At 20.7% G+C, this 18,188-nt stretch overlaps 2 protein-coding genes across 2 annotated transcripts; one reads left to right on the forward strand and one right to left on the reverse strand.

Moving 5' to 3' along the window:
• The first annotated feature begins 1,889 nt into the window (after nt 1–1,889).
• On the forward strand, nt 1,890–6,506 carry LOC122714579 (RAD50-interacting protein 1). The gene is made up of 12 exons (XM_043936035.1): nt 1,890–2,068; nt 2,193–2,431; nt 2,503–2,676; nt 2,763–2,897; nt 3,035–3,296; nt 3,545–3,770; nt 3,944–4,109; nt 4,496–4,661; nt 4,743–4,963; nt 5,164–5,329; nt 5,412–5,545; nt 6,219–6,506. Exons 1-12 carry the CDS (start codon nt 1,940–1,942, stop codon nt 6,400–6,402), a joined length of 2,202 nt encoding a protein of 733 aa, XP_043791970.1. The 5' UTR covers nt 1,890–1,939; the 3' UTR covers nt 6,403–6,506.
• A 19-nt stretch (nt 6,507–6,525) lies between these two features.
• On the reverse strand, nt 6,526–17,870 carry LOC122714578 (WD repeat-containing protein 81). Its single transcript, XM_043936034.1, has 23 exons — nt 17,802–17,870; nt 17,479–17,716; nt 16,326–16,482; nt 15,972–16,227; nt 15,695–15,857; nt 15,177–15,593; nt 14,863–15,063; nt 14,636–14,781; nt 14,373–14,560; nt 13,719–14,293; nt 12,761–13,182; nt 12,240–12,533; nt 11,158–11,318; nt 10,322–10,993; nt 10,065–10,240; nt 9,710–9,990; nt 9,396–9,525; nt 9,085–9,253; nt 8,532–8,941; nt 7,737–8,030; nt 7,393–7,542; nt 7,211–7,317; nt 6,526–6,835 (listed from the first exon to the last, which is right to left on the reverse strand). Exons 2-23 carry the CDS (start codon nt 17,692–17,694, stop codon nt 6,604–6,606), a joined length of 5,817 nt encoding a protein of 1,938 aa, XP_043791969.1. The 5' UTR covers nt 17,695–17,716; nt 17,802–17,870; the 3' UTR covers nt 6,526–6,603.
• Nucleotides 17,871–18,188: the final 318 nt, after the last annotated feature.

Consider the following 18,188-nt stretch of genomic DNA (forward strand, 5'->3'; position numbering starts at 1 on the left):
ATTAATCTTTTTTTTTTTTGCTATAAGTAACACAATGCTTTCTTATTTGAAATCTGTATTTACAACTTTAAAATGAAATATATAATAGTTATATATATATATTTATTATATATATAATAAAATATATTATATATATATATATATAATTTGAAAGAAAAAATATGAGATTTTGAAATATTAAAGAATCGAATTAAAAATATATAAAAAATATTAAAAGTATATAGAAGTAGAATAATATAAGATCATACGGAACATAAGCAAAAATCGAATGTAACATTTAAATTTAAAAATCTTGAAAATATCAAATGTTATATAAGAAAATTTTATTGTAAACTGTGAAATAAATAATAAATAAATATTATATATGAATGTTTAATACAACAACTATACACGAAAAAAATAAAAAATTGTAGATATAAAATAAACATAAAATATTTCTAATCATTATATATTTAAAAAATTTAATCCATTACCAAAAAGCACACAAATTGTCATTCGTAAAATGACAATACAATGATATAGAAATAGTTTTCTATCTACCCATAATAATAATAATAATGTATATTAATACTCGCGAATAAAACGCGCGAAAAAATTACATTTATTAATAAATGTATTTAAAATAATTGCGAATAAATATACATAGACATAACAAATCGAAATAAAGACTTGCAAATATATATTTTAAACAAAAAATTCGTACTTAAAATACGATAAAATAACTTTAAATTATATAATTGAAATCGAACGTACGTAATTTTGACGCGTGTAAAGCGATACAGCGGTCGAAGTGAGACTGGCTCGTAACTTCTCCCCGCCAAATAATTCAGCAGGCAAAATTGACAATCGAGTCATTAAGCATATCGACAATAATAAAATGCTTTCAAACAAATATTTTAACATATGAAATATTATAATTTTTAATATATAATATTTTTTTAATTTCTTTTTTTAATTTTTATATAATATTTTTTTAATTTTATAATTTATATGATATGATATATATAATATATTAATTAATTTATAATATTATAATTTATTCAATTTATTTATTGATAACTTTTTATTAAAATTTTTCACTATTAATTATAATAACTTATTAATTTTATATTAATTTCGTAATAGTAATTTATTATTTTTAATTTATTAAATTTATTATTTTATTTATTATAAGAATATTTTTCTGTGTGAAAGAGAATGTTATAATTGATAATCAAATTCATAAATTTTTATTAAATTTTTATCAAATTAATTTCCTGATTATGTATTATTTATATTTATTAAAACCAGCAACTGGTGTGAAGTTCGGTGGAAAAATTTATATGATTGTATATTTCTATCTATACATAAAAAATGATTATTCAATAATTTAACTATATTATATTGTTCATCTTAGAATACAAATGTAATTTTATATTATTCTTTAACATAAACGATTTCTTATTCTTATCATCAAAATGATTCTTAATTTATGTTTCATAAATAGTTTTACATTTAGAATTTTAAAATATTAATAATATAGGATTATGAGCTTATAAAATATTTTATCATATATGTACTATTTTATTTATAATTTTATTTTTCATTAAATTGTCAATATTACAATTTTATTCTATGTTAAATATGAATGATAATTAAATGAATTAAAATTATTATCAGATTTTAAAAATTTCAGTGATATTTATTTTTTATTTAAATATATTTAAATTAGCCTCTATACATTTTTTTAAACGAATGAGCATTCGAATTTAATTTTTTCGTATTCATATTGCTATATTCCACATTCAATCATCTTTACTTATTTGTCTAATGTTGTATTTATATGTAGTACATATATATTAAGTATTGTAGTTATGTTTCATAATATTAAATACCATAACCTTAAATTATCAAATTTCTTATACATTTGTTAAAGGATATTTATGATAGATATAACATTATGATAGATACAAAAGAAACAATTATAAACAAATTTAATACAGAATTAGGAAATGATTTAAAAGGACTTAATAAAATATATGAATTTCATCAATATCTTAATACTCAGAAAAATGAAATTCAAAAATCAGTATGTATTTAAAAATATATTATTATTGTTAAAATTTTATTAAAAATACTTTACATTTTCGTTTATTTTCACATAAAAAAAATTTGATAAAGAAAATTTTTTGTTATTGATCTTTTAAATTTAGCTGTCAATGGCATCCAGTGAAGCTCCATCAAAAGTAAAAGCAGTTATAGAAAATGTTGAAAAAATAGATATTGAATTTCAACAATTACAAAAAGCTTTTACCGAATTTAGAGAGAACATACAAGAAACAATGCATGAAAATAACAAAAGTTTAGAAATGCAAAAAATTATCAATGTTATAACTTATTTAAATAAATCCTTATCATATTTGAATTTTATAAAATATGTTGAAAATATTAGGTAAATTATTATTATCATTTATTTATTTATATTTTATAATTATTTCTAATATTAAAGGACTATGATTTTAGCGATGAAATACAAGTATCTTTAACAAATGGTGATGATGAATTAACTATCTCATTATATGTAGATCTTACAAATATTAGTTGTCAATTAAGATCATCAACTTGTCATTATCTCCAAAATTATGTAAAAGAAACTTTATATTTTTGGCATAATCTTATAAAGGATAAATTATCAAAGTACATTTTTATTTAATATATTTTTATATATTTAATATATATATATATATATATATGTGATAAATGTACATACTAATAATTTTCAGAGAATATAATGATACATTAAAAGGATTAAAATGGCCTTTCTGTGGTAATAATGCAAGTTCTTTACATATTCCTATACCAGAAATATTAATGAAATTTAAAATATTTACAGAATATTTACTTCATTTACAATTACCGTATCCTTGTATGAAGTGTAAATTTTATTTTTGTATTTTATTAAGATTTTTTATTATTATTTTTTATTATTATAGAAAAATTATATTTTATTATTAACTTAATATATGTATATATATATTTGTATATATATATATAGAGAAGAAACTACAAAACCTGTAGTAACATCAGTATTATTAACAGATTTTACTCCTGTGAGTTTACCAATTTCATTATTGGTACGGCCACTTAGACAAAGATTTATATATCATTTCACAGGTTCTAAATTAACAAATCGGCAAGATAAACCTGAATGGTTTTTTACTCAAATATTAACTTGGATTAAAGATCATGTACAATGGATACAAAAAAATGTACAACCTGCTGCAAATTCAATAGGTCTTAATCATGTAGATATGAAGGTAACATATTAGATTTAATATATTAATACTTTTATTTTATAATAATATAATAAAATTTTATAAAAGAGCAAGAATCTGATTATTTCAATTAAATTTTATATTTTATATAAAGTCATTCTGAATATTTCATTAATATGATAATGATATAGAATGAAAATATATGTTGTTTGTATTTATGAAAATATATTTGTTTGTATTATATTGAAATACATTAATACAATTTTATATAAATTATTTTATTGTAATAGGTAGAATTTATGCGAGCTTTGATACAATTAGCAGTTGAAAAGCTTCATTCCGAATTATCGATAGTACAATATGATGATGCTTTATTTGCTCATTTAGTTGATGAAGCTTTAGGTTTTGAACGAGAATTGAGAGAAACATTATTTTATCCTTCAACTCAACCAGCTACTGTTTTTGTACTTACACAAGCTCATATTTTTGTAAAGTGGATTAATATGGAAAAAAAATGTAATATATATTTTATTAATTCTTTATTTAATTTATAATTTAATATTTTATATTAAATTATATAAATGTATTAAGTATTGTATAATTAAATTATATTATAATTAAATATTTATATAGTATATTAAATTAATTTTAATAAAAGATTTCCAATCATTAACGTATTAAATTATCAGATGCAACTGAAAAAATGGATGCTATTTTAAGTTCAAATACAGCTTGGGAAAAATTATCGAGTTCTGATATTGATGATATGAAAGTAACTGAATGTGCAGATGCTTTTTTAACGCTTCTTTCTACAATTTCTGATAGATATAAACATTTACCTCAACCAGGACACAGGTATAATTAATAATAAATATAATTAATAAATAATATAAATAATTATTTATACATATAAATGAATTTGATATATGATAAATATTAGTAGAAGAATTTTTAATATTATTATATTTAATATTATATATGAAATTAAATGTTACTATATTATTGTAAAATCAAATTTTCTCATATTTTATCTTATATTATAATGACAAAGATCATAGAATAGATAATATTAATATTTTTAATTTATTTATAGAAAAATAATATTACATTGTATGATCTTATATCATTCTATGATCTCTCAAAAACAACCCTTAATATTTATATAATTCTATGTAATGTAATTATTATAATTTTCAATTCAATTTAATTCAATTGAATTCTTTTACATGAAATAATAATAGATTACAGTTTCTTGAATTACAATTAGAATTAATTGATGATTGGAGAGTTCGATTACTTCAATTATTACATGAAAATTATGAAGATCCTTTAACATCTCTTATGCCATGTATTCTTAATACATTATATTATGTTGCAACTGTTCTAGAAGAGTGGGGTGTAACAGTGGTAAGTATTTTAAATATTTCTTTCAAAAAAAAAATTTATATGTTACATATTTTTAATATCATTTAATTTTTTTTTTTTTAGCATTTTTTGCAATTATTCTTTTTTAAGAAACAATTTGAAGCAGTTGAAACTGCTACATTAAAAGGAAATGATATAACTAAAAATATAGGAGAAATTGAAGGTTCTGTATTTGATGAAGCTGTTGCACTTTTAAGAAGATTAGAAAAGACATTAATAAATGAAATTAGCGATTCTGTAGGTTTAGATGTAAAAGCAAAGAGTAGATCATATAGAACAGATAAGTAAGGATTTAGCACTAAATCTAGATTTATATAAAAAAGATTATTTAATATTTATATATAAAATCAAAACTATTTATTCTAGGCTAAATTGTTTTTTAATATTTATTAAGTTTTTTGTTTAAAAAATTGTATAAATTTTTACAAGTTTTAAACGTTTAATAATTAATAATTTTGTATTAATAAAATAAATTTATTTGCAGATGGTTTGCAATGCAATCTACCAAAGAAGTGGTGTCCTTATCTGTCACACCAACTGGTTATTCCATGTTTCAAGAATTAGCTACGCAACTCAATTTATTGCATAATACACTTGCTTTACCTTTATTTGAACAGGCTTGGAAAAATTTAGCTTCACAATTTGATCAAGTCAGATAAATTGATAAATTGAAAAATTATTTTAGATTTAAATATATTAAATATTTGTATAAATATAAATTTTTTATTATAGTTTCTTCTAGAAGAAGTCGTTCTAGTAAATCATTTTAATATGGGTGGAGCTGAACAATTACAATATGATATTTTTAGAAATCTATTTCCATTATTTGGTTTATACATCAATAAACCTGAATCATATTTTCCATTGTAAGTAGCAAATAATTATTACGTTAAAAATACATGAAACATTCAAATATGCAAATTTCTTATGTAATAAGTTTTAATGTAAAAATTTTCAATAACTTGAAGACAGAATTTAATGAATTATCATTTTTATAAATTGCAATTTTAATTTTACAAATATGAACAAAAATATCATAAATATTATATAGAAATATAATTTTTACGATATTTCTGTGAAATTTTTTCTAATGTCGTTATACAAAATTGTATGATAAAATTTTTTCAAAATTATTAAATTTTGAAAGAAATTATTAAATTAAATTATATAAACATATAATTAATAATCTTTATATAATTATAATCTTTTTTCTATAATCAATTTTATTCATGATATATGTAACATATATTATATCTAATATATATAAATATATTTACATTATCATACTTAAAGAAAATTATCAAAAAAATCTCTAATCTATATTTTTTTAATATATTTAATAATTATATAATAATATATTTAATATTTTTTTAATATAAAGGATTAAAAAATTTTTTAATATTTATTACTATAAGAAATTTGTTTTTATTTTTATCAATATGATATTAGTGATTATCAATGCTTTGATAATCTCATATTCTATAAAATATTCATTATTCTGTTTAATAAAATCTAATAAAATTTAAATAATATTTTTAGGATTAAAGAAGCATGTATTTTATTAAATATCATGTTAGGTTCTGCAATATTACTTGTTGAGGCTCTTAATAATAATGATGAAATTATCGCAAATGAAATACTAGCAGATATCGGTGTTTATAAAATGTCTCCTGAACTTGCTTTAAAAGTAATTGGAACAAGAACGGATATAACTTATGTGTAAAGTGCTTTCTTTATACTAATCCATAAGAAATTAAAAATTTATTTAATTTTGTATATATTATGTATTATATCTTTTTTTTAAATAATAAATAGATGTTAATGTGAGTAGAGATTAATGTAAAGTAAAATTGTAAAATTATATATTTAAATTATTAAATTTATATATATATGTATAATTAGAAATCATATATATTTATAATATTTAACAAATTAATGTTATTCCGCCATTGTCAGCACCTAATAATAATAATCTATTAAGGGGAAGAACTGCCATTGTAGTAAGAAGACCTTTAAAAGTATCAGATTTTAATTTTGATGATGAAAATGAAGCTGTTGTTTCTATAGATGTGTAAACTCCTACCCGATTTGCCGTTGTTCCTATTATTAATTCTTGTTCGTACGTAGTCATGCAATGAACTGGCTCTGTAGAACCCCTAAAAATTTAAAATATGAAATGTAATTTTTAAGTACATACATTCGATAATTTTAAAAAATACGCTAAAAATATAATTATAAATTAATGAATAATGAAAATATAACGAAAATTTGAAATGAATAATATTTGATAAAAATATAATTTGTATTAAATATAAAAATTATTTAATTGAATTAATTATTATATATACAAATTATATATAAGTTTTATATATATATATATAAAACTTGATAAATATCGTAAATCATATTATCACATCATAATTATTCATATTTTCAATGAATTAAAAAGTTTTAAATTATTAAGAACAAATAAATAAAAAATTATAAATATATGATATATTAATATAATAAAAAATAATATTTTATCTTACTTCATATGAAATTTCAATTTCCCATCTAATGCACTCCATACAGCAATAGTTTCATCTAGTGAAGAACTAATTAATGTTGTTTCATTAATTGCTTCTAATTGTAATATCTAAAAGAATGATGAACGTTTCATTAAATATTGTTTGAATGTTGTTTAAGATCTCTTTCTTTGAACATGACATACTTCACATTCATGACCTTTCCAAGATGCAATAATAAGACCAGTACGAATATCTAAAATTGTTAGAAAACCTGATGCTTGACCCAATGCTACCCAATAACCACTAGGTGCTATTGCAATGCATCGAATTAAACCTGTTGGATTTATAGATACCTAAAAGAAGAAGAGCAAAGATCATTCTTACTTTAATAGAATAAATAATAAAATTTATTCTATTAACATAAATTAATTTCTGTATTAAAAGACTTAATAAAAGTTAACGAAAATTATGAATCTACATTTATAACAATTGCCAAAAAAAAAATTTTATTTTATGGAATAATTTACAACAATATGATGATACTTACTTTCATTTCATTTACATATTGAAATGTTCTACAATCAATAACTCTCAATGTAATATCAGTTGTACCCACAAGTAAAGTTGTACATGGAGAAGGACTTGCAGCCAGTGTATTTACAGGAACTGGACGTGAACTTTCTGGACATCCAAGAAGGGAACCCATGAAAGGATCCCAGCAATGAATTGTACCATCACAAGTAATTACATATCTTAAGGATTCTAAGAATGTAAGTGCAAGAATCGATTTTTTATGTCCAGTATAAGTATACTGACAAGATGATACAGTATTTCCATCCCCCTATTATAAAAAATATAAATTTTAAATATAAATTCTTTATATAATATATTTCTAAATCTCATAATTTAAATTTCTAGTAAAAGAAATTAAAATATCTTATTAGAAACTTTATATTTTATATTTTTATATGAATTAATAATAAATTTTATAATTTTATTATTTTTACTTCTTTCGAAGAATTTTTTTTTATATATATTATAACATATATAATTTATCATTATTATAGATTATTATTCGCGGATCTTTCGAAGATCGATTCTAAAAATTAAAACGAATACAAAAATTAATATAAAAATATTAGTTGAAGTTTATTTATCAAATTATAATCAATTTAAGTTTATAAGATGATGGAGATAAAACAATCTTATTTTATTTCTGTTTTGCTTCATTTTGTAATTGTATACATATAATTTTTATATTTGTTTTAATTTCAGAATTGAAAAAGATGTCTCATACATATTTGAAACATATATAATATTATATAATTTTATATAATTTTACCTGACTTCTTAAACTCCATAATTTTACAGTCTTATCTCTTCCTCCACTCATAAAACTATTTTCGTTATCTAATACATATAGACACCTAACACTATTAGTATGACCACTAAAAGTTTGAAGTTTTATTTGTTTTATATTAAATGTTACATCTTTTTCTGATCTTCCAATTTCATGTTCCCAATATGCCAACCAATTTCCACGTAATTGTCTTCCAGTTGACAAAGAACAATTTGTTTCACGATTAAACATAACATTTTCAGAAGTAACATAATCTCCAATATCATTTTTTTGTACTGCAAATCTATTTCCCACAACTGATATATTTTCAAAATTAGCTGTATCTTTATTTATTAATTCTGTATTTTCTGCTATATTATAATTATTATATGATGCATCCAATATTGTATCATCTTTAAAATGATCAAAAAATATATTAAATTTACAAATTCACAAATAAAATCACAAACAAAAAAATTATAGATATTCTGAGAAAAAATGCATAAATAAATAAGAATAAGAGACAAAAATAAATAAAGTATAATATGAAACATACCAGTATTGGAAATTTTTATTTCTTTTTCATATTTACGACACAAATTATGTATATGTTCATGATTTTTTAATATATGTTTCATTACTTCATTGTCGATGCATTTATAAAAAAGCATGTATGTTTTATGAGCAAATTCTGTTGTAAATACAGCTTTTAATTCTTCAAGTGCCTAAAATATAAAATATAAAATATATATATATATATTTAAAATTTAATTAATATAATGCAGCGCACGCGCACATATTTGTATTTAATATTTAGTATTTATAATAATATATAATTATATAAAATTTATTAATATTTTTATTTACCTTATTTTTCTGAGAATCAGATGTATCTATATTTTCTATGACTGGTGGAGAATAAGAATCAGCAACATCTGTATTAAAATTTGTTTGAAGTCCAAGGATATCTCTATTATCTTCATTTGAAACTTTTACCCTATACATAAATACTATACATAAATACATATATATGTTATTATATCAATATTAATATTATGTATATTAATTCAAATTAATATACACATTATATACAATATACAATATTACATATAAATTAATTCAAAATAACATTACATGAAATATATAATAATATATAATAATAATATAGATAATTAATATACCTTGTAAAATGTTCACTTATTGTTTTTTGGCTAATTTCATCTTTAATATTTTCCATAACATCTTGATTAAATGATTTATCAAATGCTAAGAAAAATCGTTGAATAGGTACAGCTAGATGATTTTTTGTAATAACACCACCTAATCGTAAGCTAAACATAAATAGAGTTTCTAAACATTTTTCTGCCATTATAGAACGTGCAAGTATTCCATTAGGAAAAGTAAATCTTGTTGACGATAATATACGAACTGTAGGATATAATATTGCTTTGACAATTGGTTCCTATGAATTAATTTTTTGTCAATTTTTATATAATATTCAATATGAGATTTAGAAAGATTTATATATGATCATACATGAAGTACATCCATCAATATCACATCACTGAGATATGGTGTAATATAGTTCAAAAGAGTTAAACATGAAATAAGTCCTCCTTCCAAGTTTTGCGTTAATTTTCTTTTACAAAGTGCTAAAAGTTCAACCATGTGTGCAAAATATTGTAATACTATAATCTGTTCTCCATACAGACCTATATATAGATAATTAAATTAGTTTCATTTTGAAAAATTTAAATTAGAAATATAATTCTTTTTTATATAAATAAATTAACCTGCAATAGCTGCAAGACACTCTAAAACTTTGTTAGCATTGCGATCACCAAGTAAAACTTTCTTATTCCAGGAAGTACTTTCAATAGTCAAAAGAGTATCGTTAGTTATTGTTAAGTTCTCTTTTCCAGTATAACATAATGTAAGCATTCTCAATAAATTCCGAGATAAATATTTAGCAGTAAGTACAGGACCAAGTCGATGAGACAACCAGATGATAGATTCTGCACTCATTTCTGAAGTTGTACATTCGTTTGATGTAGATTTTTGATAAGCATGATCTAATTGAATATCTTCATGCGCTATAGAGTTAGATTTATTATTATCTGTTGATAATATTATAGAACTTTGCTCTTCAATTCCTATAGTACATATTTCTTCAGATGTATTAGTAGATTGGCTAAATCCTCCATAAGTGAAATCATCATTAGAATTTTTACTTCCAACAAAACAACCAATATTGCCAAATTCTGTTAAAGATTTATTAAAAGAATTGGATGTCTTAGGTATAGGAATTATTGGTGATTTAACTGATTTTAATGGTGAAATTTTACTTCCCTCTTCATTTAAATCATCATTAAGATTTAAACTTAGATCAATGTTTAAATCAATATCACATGCACCAGAATTTAAAGATATCCAAGAATTTTCTTCTGTTTCCATTGTAAACACTTCTGTAAAAAAAATAAGAAAAATACTTCAAAATTTTCAAATTTGAAATAGGTATATTAAAGTTTATTTTTTCAATATTTTTTAAACATGTTTTGAACAAAAATCCATATATTTGGAAATGGTTAAAAGATAATTAAAGTTTAATATATTATATTTGATTATCTACCATCAATATCATTATCAGTTGAATTCATATCATGCGTATAATCATTAGTTACAGGTCCAGGTGATAAAGAAATATTATGTTCCGAGCCTGCAGAAAAATCTTCATCCAAAGGAGATAAAATTCCTTCTCCTTCATTATACATTCCACTTAAATCACAACTTCTATAAAAAAAAAAAAATAAATTTATTTTAAAGAATTGTTCATAGTAGCATCAATAAATGTTATATATAACATTTACATTCATTCATAATATATAATATTCAACATTCGTAACATACAATATTTGTTTATTATTTTTAAATAAGATAATTATTTTTGAAAAAATATTATTATATATTATTATATAAAGTGAATGCGAGAGTATTTTTGATCAAATAAAATTTTAAAAATAGATCTATAAATGTCTTGAAGATTTACAAGTTTAATTTTGTATGAGTATGTGTTTTTATAAGAGAGAGAGAGAGAGAGAGAGAGAGAAGATATTCAAATTTAATAATAATTTTTTTGTTACTATTTTATAGTTTCTAACAATTAAATTTGTAAGTCTTTAAAACAATTTTATTTAAATAATAACTACAAACGCATACTTTGCATCTATATATGTGTGTGTATTTTGTAATTTATGAAATAGTATAATTTTATTAGAAATATTTTTGTTAAAAATAAATAATTTAATATATATATTAAAATCCGAAAATGTCAAATCGAATTGAATCGAATTTCTAAAAATATCTTTTGATTCAACATTATCGGGTTCCTCAAGAATTTCTAAATTTTTAATTCTTTTTTTTTAATTTTATAAATAAGTAAAATGTTATTTAACTCCTCGAAATTTTGAAGAATTTTCCTGACATTTTCTAACTATGAGATACTATCGCGATCCAATTACTATTCCCGATTTGTCTCAATCAAGACAATGATTTCCGACATTTTCAACTTCTTATCTTTAATATATATCTTTAATAAATATTTAAAATCATGAATTATTCATGATTATAATATATTCATAATCATAAATTATTAGAAATATTTTGTTATTTAACATTATTTAATATTTAAATATTTTGTATAATTTTTCTTACTTAAGATTGCCAGTTTTATGAGCATATGATAAAGATCCTTGTATATAATCTCTATATCCTCCAACTGCTTCTACGAGAGGTGCAATAAAATTTTCCAAAAAACGTCGCAGACCCAATCTTACCATAAGTTTTAATAGGAAATTTCTATGATATAAACGCGTGGTTTTAAATTTTGCTATTAATCCTGAAGAAAGTACATCAGCATGCATGAAATTATCCATAAAAGAACCATTTTCATATAGTTTCATAATAGACAAAAGGAATGTTTCTGCAGTATCTCTAGGACCCAATGCTCTAAAAAAATATCAATTATGTGATATTTAGAAAAGTTAATAAAATTTTAAATTAAAAAAATATTAAAAATTATATAAATATTTATAATATTTATAATACAAGAATCTTTAATATAAAGTATATAAGATATATTTTTTATTAAATATTTGAATGTTTTTAAATATTACAGATAATAAATTTATAAATATATATATGTACATAAATTTACAGATAATATTATAACTTACTTGGCAACAGGATCAAATAAATGCCATGCAGCCAAAACTGCACTATACGGTTCTTCCATTATTTGTTGTATATGAGGTACAATCAATTCCAAACATGCTTCCCTCGCAATTCCAGTATGAATTAATAAATGTTCTAATTCCCTTGCAATTGCTTTAACTTTGCATTCACTAATTTTACAAAGGAATTTTGTTTTTGTTTTAAAAATAAAATCTATATCATCTTCAGATTTTATAATAAAATTTAATTCACGAATTAAACTATTATATTCTTGTAACATTTCTACTATATTAAATAGATATTTGTAATATTTGGAAAATGGAAATAAACTTCCAGAAAGTATTGGTTGCAGAAACTGATGTGCAGATGGCGGAGGTAAACCCATATGTGTAATTGTTGGATAACGAAAAGGCATATCAGCTACCTGAAAACTTATATTAATGTATCATATATTAATTTTATCATATATATCATAATATCTTCAATCTATATTATCATAATATAATTCATTTAATCTGGTCAAAATATTAATAATTTATTTTATTATTTAAAATAATACGAATAAATAATTATTTATTATTCGAAATATAAAAAATCAAATTTAAATAAAAATTTATTTATTTATTTTTTTAATTTATATTATTATTATATATATATATATATATATATATATATATATATATATATATATATATAGTAAAATTAAATGCATATAATATACATTTCAGAAATGCATGTTTTAGAATGTAAAATTAATAATAAAATTAATAATAAATTTTCGTTCATTAATAATCTTTAATACAAATTGTAATTGAATATAATTTAAACTATTAAAAATTTTTTTTATCAAAAAACATTATTAATTATATAATTAATAATTCAATTTGATTTTATTAAATATTTTATTTATAATAATTAATATATGTATTAATTTATGTATAATAATTAATTAATACTTACTTCTATATTGTCAATATCATAACTACTTGGTATAATATCAACTTGAAGTAATAAAGCAACAGCATTTCTTACACATTTAGGTAAACTATCAGCTGATATCTTCAAAATATTTAAACACATTGCAAGTCTTTTTGCAAATGAAACCTTCTCAATATTCCATGTTGCTCGAAATTTATTAGACAAAAATATTTCCACAATTAAACAACCGAGAATTTGTTGTTCTTTAATACGTCCACTAGCCACGATTTGTTTATAATTTGTGAATGATTCGTGTAATTCAATTTGTGGTTTATAAACTTGAGAGCTCATTTTATTTATGAATGTATGCATTGTTTCAACATGCATGATAGCTGTAACAGGATTATAATCTTTTGGAAGAGTTATCATTTGATTTATAGATTTATCTTGTTTAGCACTGTCTTCGGTAGTAAGTAAAGAACCTCGAGAACGACTTAATAATCGACTTAAAACCAAAGGAGATGATTTTGATATATTTATAATCGATAATTCTTCTTCTTCAAATCCAGAACTATGACCTTCATCATCACTAGTTCTATTTCCAGATTGATCATTTTCTATAATAAATTATTTGATTGATATCGAATAAAAATAAAATTATTTCATAAAATATTGAAAATTTTATATTAAACATACTATATTTATTAATTAAAAAAGATGAGCGTAATCGTGGTGGAATCTTACACCAATAAGGCGAAGGAATAATTTTTTGTGGATGTGGTTGCGTAAAAAGTTGAACAATACCAGAATTGGTTAAACTTGTATGATTATCAACAAGTTGTAAACAAACATTTTTTGATTTTACCGCAGCTGAACCAGATAATCTATAATATAAAAAAGTTAAATAATAATAATGATATTAATATATATTATTGTACATTAAAATAAATGTCTTATACTTGTAACCAAAAGTTAAATCTATCCAATGATGTAGTCTTTCAGAAACATAAAAACTTTCTAAAGCTTCTCTATGTCTTTCAATAAAATCTTCCGGTGATGTAGCCCATCCTGGAATTTCTAAATCTGGTAAATCTTCATGAATAGACTGTAATTTATTGATTGTTATACATATTTTACAACTAATTATATGTATTATGAAAAATTAAATTGATTATTTTTATCTTGCCTTAAAAACTCTAGGATCAGTAAAAAATTGTGGTATACATTCATCTGGACTCCAATCATGTAATCTCTGTATCGAAGCAGGATATTCTCCTGGTACCCATTGCGGTCGTACATATTTACAAAGGACGGATTTGTTATAACGACGGGAAAGATAAACATAATATGTAATTTCTGATAATACATCTGATACATGATGTCCTACCTATAAATATTGTCAAAATAATAATCCATTATATAATTATTATACATTACATTATTATTACATTATACATTACATAATTATTATACTTTAAAATTTAATTGTTAAATACTTACTTCAGTTGATTGTGAATCAAATGTTAAATCCAATTGTCTATCACCTTTGTTTAATCGAAATTTTGATTTTGTCAAGTCTCTCCAATTACCACCACATCTTGATGTAAAATCTGTGACCCAAGGCATCACATGATGACAACTTGGATCACCATATCTTCTACCAGCCAAATTATTTAACGCAGTTAAATAATCATAATTGCTAATACAATTATATACCCACATTTCACATAATTTTTCAATATTTTCATTCATTCCAAAATTAGAATTCCCTTGTAATGTTAAATTTGATGAAATTGTATCAAAATTTCTTTTACATCCATTAAAATTTTTGGTTTTTATTTCTTGACTATTAATAGAAACTTTGGAATATTCATTTTCAGACTTTATATATATGTTGTCATTTACTTTTGGCAACACCTATAATAACATAAAATCTAGGAAAGTAGTTATAATTTCAAAAGAAAATTGAATAAATAAAAAATATCTAATATAAAAAATAATGACATATAAATATTAACCTGAATAGTAAAATTATCCATAATTAATATATCACTAAGGGTAATTTCACCTAATACTAAACCTTTATCATGCAAATCTCTAGATAATTGCAATAATTGATATATTAAAAACAATGGTTTTCCATGACTCATATTTAAAGCAGCAGGACTGTACATTACACATCTTTAACAATAATAAATAATAGAGTTATTTAATATATAAGAAATTATAATTGAAATACATATGTATAATATAATATAATATATATAAGTATATATATATATAATATATACTTACTCACGTAAAGAATATTGTGCTGTTTGTTCATGCAATGTTAAAAAAGCAGATGTTGTTTCAATGGCAAACAATATTGGAAGGAGATTACAATGTACTTCAGTTGATATACCAGGCAATACAGATATCACTAACCCATTTTGTATTTGTATCAGAGTGCAACCATACATTTTCTGTAATACTTCTTGCATAATCCAAATATCACTTACATTAGCAATTATATTGTATTGTTCTTTATGTTCTACACAATTCCATGGACCTATATAAAATATAAAAAAAAATTAATCTATTTTTTTATTAAATAATTAAAAATTTTTATATATTGTATAAATATTAAATTAATTTAAAGATACATACTGTAATATTTTTTATAACATTCTTTCCATAAATTTCGATAATTAGTTTCTGCAACATAATGCATCAATTGTGAATATGTTAAATCTGTATGAGTATTTCCATTTATATTCCTTCCTCTTGGAAGTGGAATAGCATACTTGTGTTGTTTTTCATAAATCTAGAAATTATTATTAAGAATTATTATTTATAAATAGAATAAAAGCATTAAAAATATTATTCTATGATAATATGATATGATATGATATATCTATGATAATGATTCTGTGATACAACTATAATAATTAATTAATAATTAATAACATAATATTATAATAATAAATAATAATATCATGTTTTATTTTATCTTCTATTATATTTATTATGATTTGACATATATTAATATACAAAATTATATGAATGTAATTTTTTTTTGAAGTTATAATTGTATAATGTTTTCAAAAAAAAAATATAATTCAATCAATAATTAAAAAGTATATTTGAAACAAATTAAAAAAATAAGTGTGTTTTTAATTTATTTTTTTACAATTTATTCAATAAGTTAATAAGTAAATATATCATTTTTACAATTACTCAATATACACAGATTCATAATTAATTTAATGAATAAATAATAAAAGGATTTTTTTACTATTGTATTATTATTGCATATTATAATTTCAGAATGCAATAGTTAAATTTTTATACATATATTATTCGAATACAAAATATTCTTAGATATAATTAAGTTTTTTATTTTTTTATGATATATCATATAATGTTTCCAATCTTTGTAATCTTTTTTAATATTTAATATTTAATATTTTTAATTTATGATAATAATAATATAGTTATATTCATTGAAAACTTGAATTTTTAATTCTTTACTTAAAAATTATTAATTTAAATACATATTTTATTTTGAAATTCGTCTTGTATTCTACTAATATAAGTAATTATAATATAATATTGAATTTAAAAAATTAAGATTTTGTTAATTTTTCCTCCATAAATTTTTTTGTAAAAAAATAAATATTTTCATTGTGTATGGTAACCTAAAATTATTTAATTTTCAAAATATTTTAAAAAATATATAAAATAATATAATTTATATACATATATATATATATATATAAAATTATAAAAAGTTTTTTTAAAATAATAAAAATTAACATACTTTAACATATACTCTTATCCAATCTGGACCCAAATCTTCAAGCACAGGATAAGCTGCAATTTCATCTGCACTTAATCGTTCATGGTAAATGAATGAAATTGGGCCTGTATTAAGTAAATTATTCAACCAATTTTTGTGAATAGTTAAACAAATTCTACCATCTATTACTTTTATATATTTTGGCGGCACAAGCAACTCTTTCGTTATTACATCCATTTTATATCTTTATAGTTTATATCTATAAAAGTAAATTCAAAATATATATTTTTTGTATATATTTAAATAAAAAACACTATAATATATCCTTAATTTATATTCTTAACCATTAATGATATAATTTCATATCATATTTATAATATAATAAAAAAAATAGCGTAACAAGCATTTATTACGTATGTTTACTTAGTCATTTAATACCATACACAGCTGATATATAGTAAATGAACAGCTGATTTTAGATGCCATATTAAATATAATTGTATAATATATAGCAAATAAAATATATTTGAAAACAAATTCTTCATATAACAATTATATCATAAATTTTAAAAATATATTTCATATATTTTATTTATTTATTTTCGTTTAATATTTAATCTAAATTTTTTATGTACAGTTATATATAATATATATATATGTGCAGGATCTACATGGGTAATGATTTTGTTTTCTGTCATTACTACCGTAATTTGTCATACGAATAAAAACAT

Source organism: Apis laboriosa, unplaced genomic scaffold (assembly GCF_014066325.1).
Source record: "Apis laboriosa isolate Shangri-la unplaced genomic scaffold, ASM1406632v1 scaffold33_cov142, whole genome shotgun sequence".
Lineage (NCBI taxonomy): Eukaryota > Metazoa > Arthropoda > Insecta > Hymenoptera > Apidae > Apis > Apis laboriosa.